Raw genomic sequence first — 4,454 nt, 5'->3', positions numbered from 1 at the left:
TGTGACTGACTGACTGAGTGTGTGAGAATGTGTGATTGAGCGTGGATATGTGATTGTGTGAGTGTGTGGGGTAGTGATTGTGTGAATGTGTCTGGTAGTGATTGTGTGAGTGTGTGTGTGAATGAGTGAATGTATGTGTGTGTGAATGAGTGAGTGTATGTGTGTGTGAATGAGTGATTGTATGTGTGTGTGTGAATGAGTGATTGACTGACTGCCGGACTGACTGAGCGTGTGGATGTGCTTGCATGAATGGTAGAGTATGCGACTGTGTGAATGTGTGACTCAGCGTGTGAATGTGGGATTGAGTGTGCTTATGTGTTTTGTTTTTGTTTTTTATGAATGGCTGAGTGTGTGTGTGTGTTTGAGTATGATTGATTGATTCAGTGTCAATGTACTTGTATGTATGAATGAGTATGTGAATGCGTGATTGAGTGTGTGAATGTGTTATTATTGAGTTTGAATGTGCTTGTAGGAATGATTGACTCTGTGAATGTGTGATTGAGCGTGTGTTTGAGTGTAGGATTGTGTATATATAATAAGTGCAGGCCACGCATACATATATGGTTGGTTGTTTGTGGGAAAGGGTCAAGGTCCAAGTGGTTTTGTTTTTTTTTGTGTGTGTGTGTGTGTGTGTGTGTGTTCCCGTCGCTCGCGCACGCTGCGTGAGAAGAAAGAATGAATTAATGAAGGAGTACTTGCTTGCTTGCTTGCTTGCTTGCTTGCTTGCTTGCTTGCTTGCTGGCTTGCTGGCTTGTAAGAGTCTGTGTTACAATCAACTTGGTGTTGTGTGAATTTCTTGTTTGTTCATGTCCACAAGGTTGTTTACGATCTTGTGCATGATTGTAAGTTTGTGTGGTTGTCGGTCTGTCTTCGTGCCTCGAATAGGTCCATTCATTCATTCATGTTTTTTGTTTGTTTACCCGTTTTTGTATGTGGGCAATATAATAGCAAATGTATCTGTATCTATGTATCTGTGTATCTCTCTCTCTAAGATACTCAGACCAATAGATACACAGATACATAGAGAGAGAGATACACAGATACATAGAGAGATAGATACACCGATACATAGAAAGATAGATACACAGATACAATCTCTCTATGTATCTATCTCTCTATGTATCGGTGTATCTAACTCTCTATGTATCTGTGTATCTATCTTTCTATGTATCGGTGTATCTATCTCTCTACGTATCTGTGTATCTATATATCTCTATGTATCTGTGTATCTATGGATCGTGTATCTATACATGTCTCCATCTTTGACTTTCTCACAGAAATAATACAAAAAACAAACAAAGCAAGGCATTGTGTGTAGGTTTTGTGCGAGCTGTACTCCGAGTTATTAGTATTGGTTGTCGCTCAGTCAGCTGTTGCTTGTGTAGATATATAGACATATAGATATATAGATAGCTAGCTAGCTAGCCAGCCAGATAGATAGATAGATAGATAGATAGATAGATAGATAGATAGATAGATAGATAGATAGATAGATAGATAGATAGATAGATACATACATACATACACAGACAGGCAGACCCCCTCCTTCTGTGTGTCTGCCTGGCTTTTTCTCCCTTCCTCTGGGTGTCTGTCTGTAGCAGCGGTAGCGATCTCGTCTAGCAATCTTGCTGATCAACGTTCAAATCCCTCGCCCCTGTGTGTCTGCATGCACTTCAGCAACAACGCACACCTGTATAAACACCCTAGGGAAAATACTTTATACATGTGGGTACACGCTTTTCAAATATTACTGGCCCAATGCACTTTAGACCGCCATTTATCACTATCACATATATCTACTCTAGTCTTTCTTTCTTTGCTTCTGCTTCATGTTGGTTATCAGAGTCTAATAATAACTAAAGCTTAATGTAACCATACACATTTCTTCTTCATCATCATTTACAACACCAATAATAACATACACAATAACAAGCTTAATAATAATAGTATTGATAACAATACCAGTAGAGATGCAAGAAAAATCAATATTTGTAATCGCAATACTGGGGACTCATGTTGATTTATTAATAGTAGTAGTAGTAGTAGTAGTAGTAGTTGTTGTACAAGTAGTTGTAGTAGTACAAGTAGTAGTAGTAGTAGTAGTACAAGTAGTAGTAGTAGTAGTGCAAGAAGTAGTAGTAGTGCAAGAAGTAGTAGTAGTGCAAGAAGTACTGGTAGTGCAAGTAGTAGTAGTACATGTAGTAGATAAAACAAGATAGATGGATGGGTATCAAATTGTATCCTCTTTATGAGTATTTGTAGGACCTAAAATAGGTCCAAGGTTTTTGGTTTGGTGGGGGTTGTTGGTTTTGATGGTAGATGTTGTCGGTCAAGACACTTAACCTCCGAAACCGTACAGGGTACGTCCCTGGCGCTTGAGAGCGTAGACGACGTCCATGGCGGTGACGGTCTTCCTCTTGGCGTGCTCGGTGTAGGTGACGGCGTCACGGATCACGTTCTCGAGGAACACCTTGAGGACACCACGGGTTTCTTCGTAGATGAGACCAGAGATACGCTTGACACCTCCACGGCGAGCAAGACGACGGATGGCAGGCTTGGTGATACCCTGGATGTTATCACGCAACACCTTGCGATGACGCTTGGCGCCACCCTTTCCGAGCCCCTTTCCGCCCTTGCCTCGTCCGGTCATGATGATAGTGGTATTCTTGCTGGGAGTTAGCGAGATGAAATTTCGGATCGCCGAGATCTGGTAAGGCTACCGCCGCGCCCCGTCTGCGTAGCGGCGAGGCGGCCGACTCAGATGAGCGCTCATCTTAACTGACCGCTGTGCAAATACAAACTCGCCTAGGCCTTGCTATTGACAAAAGCTCACATGTAAAATACTTTCAATTGATTGGGCCTTAGTAGTTTGTCCCAAGCTTCAACTTGGAATTGAACATAACGTCACCGAGGCTGCATTACAGGACCTGACGTGTGCCGTATCTTTGGCAATATTTACCCAGTAGAAATAGGCGGGGTTAAGCCAGACTCTCGCAGCCACACGCGACTCCGCTAGGGCTCGCTCGCTCTCCTATAAATTGACGTCTTGAGCGTGATCGCGTTTCATATCTGTCTAGATACAAACTCGCAAAATGGCACGTACCAAGCAGACTGCACGTAAGTCTACCGGAGGCAAGGCCCCCCGCAAGCAGTTGGCCACCAAGGCAGCACGTAAGTCTGCCCCTGCTACCGGAGGTGTCAAGAAGCCCCATCGTTACAGGCCCGGAACTGTTGCCCTTCGTGAGATCCGTCGTTACCAGAAGAGCACTGAGCTCCTGATCCGCAAGCTGCCCTTCCAGCGCCTGGTCCGTGAGATTGCCCAGGACTTCAAGACTGACCTCCGCTTCCAGTCCTCTGCTGTCATGGCTCTGCAGGAAGCCTCCGAGGCTTACCTGGTCGGCCTCTTTGAGGACACCAACCTCTGCGCTATCCACGCCAAGAGGGTCACAATCATGCCTAAGGATATCCAACTTGCTCGCCGTATCCGCGGAGAGCGCGCCTAAGGTTTTGATTGCATACCTGCAACACAAAATCTTGAACCTCGGCCCTTTTCAGGGCCTAAAGATTATCTCCAGAGAGATGAAATTAAGACAAGTAGTGTTAAAGTTGTCAATGTACACACACTATTATTGATAAGCATATATACATACTAATTACATCAATCTTGATAGCATACATACATACATATGTACACACACACATACCTACCTACATACATGCATATCTACATACAAACATGCATATCTACATACAAACATACATATACATACACAAACACACACACACACACTATATATTTATATGAGAGAGAGAGAGAGAGAGAGAGTGTTATGTAAGCATGTATGTATTAGTTATGTATGCATACACACACTAAATGCTAATATGTGTGTATATATATATATATATATATATATATATATGAGCTAAAAAGAGAGAGAGTATGTGTATGTATGTATAGTTATGTATATATATATAAATTTATACATATATACACACACATATATAAAAATAGAGAGAGAGAGATTTATGTGTATATATATAGATAGATAACTATATATATATATATATATATATATATATATAGATAGATAGATATATAACTATATATATATAGATAGATAGATAGATAACTATATATATATATGTGAGAGAGAAAGAGAGAATGTATGTATGTATGTATGTATAAATTAGTTAAGTATGCATATATGTTTATGTATGTATATATAGTTAGGTATGTATATATATACACAACTATATAAATATGTATATATATGTATAGGTATATATGTATATATATAGTTTTATATATATGTATATATATAGAAATCTGTATGTATATATATATATAAATAATTATGTATGTGTATATATAGAAATCGGTATATATGTGTCTATACAGAATATATATGTATATCTACAGATTTGTATATATACAGATATATAATGTGTAGGTG

The 4,454-nt window shown here is 40.0% G+C and overlaps 2 protein-coding genes across 2 annotated transcripts; one reads left to right on the top strand and one right to left on the bottom strand.

Annotated features, from left to right (window-relative positions):
- Window positions 1-2,258: 2,258 nt before the first annotated feature.
- Window positions 2,259-2,668, bottom strand: LOC125024887 (histone H4). Its single transcript, XM_047612651.1, has one exon. It carries the CDS (start codon window positions 2,648-2,650, stop codon window positions 2,339-2,341), a length of 312 nt encoding a protein of 103 aa, XP_047468607.1. The 5' UTR covers window positions 2,651-2,668; the 3' UTR covers window positions 2,259-2,338.
- A 418-nt stretch (window positions 2,669-3,086) lies between these two features.
- Window positions 3,087-3,520, top strand: LOC125024888 (histone H3). The gene has a single exon (XM_047612653.1). It carries the CDS (start codon window positions 3,093-3,095, stop codon window positions 3,501-3,503), a length of 411 nt encoding a protein of 136 aa, XP_047468609.1. The 5' UTR covers window positions 3,087-3,092; the 3' UTR covers window positions 3,504-3,520.
- The last annotated feature ends 934 nt before the right edge of the window (window positions 3,521-4,454 follow it).

The sequence above is a fragment of the Penaeus chinensis genome, unplaced genomic scaffold (assembly GCF_019202785.1).
Source record: "Penaeus chinensis breed Huanghai No. 1 unplaced genomic scaffold, ASM1920278v2 CTG_8889, whole genome shotgun sequence".
NCBI lineage: Eukaryota > Metazoa > Arthropoda > Malacostraca > Decapoda > Penaeidae > Penaeus > Penaeus chinensis.
Note: the sequence above shows the minus strand (reverse complement) of the source record. Positions and strands in the feature narration are given on the sequence as shown.

Excerpts from the sequence above, each read along its gene's own strand:
- LOC125024888 (XM_047612653.1), top strand. The coding sequence starts at position 3,093 with ATGGCACGTACCAAGCAGACTGCACGTAAGTCTACCGGAGGCAAGGCC.
- LOC125024887 (XM_047612651.1), bottom strand. The coding sequence starts at position 2,650 with ATGACCGGACGAGGCAAGGGCGGAAAGGGGCTCGGAAAGGGTGGCGCC.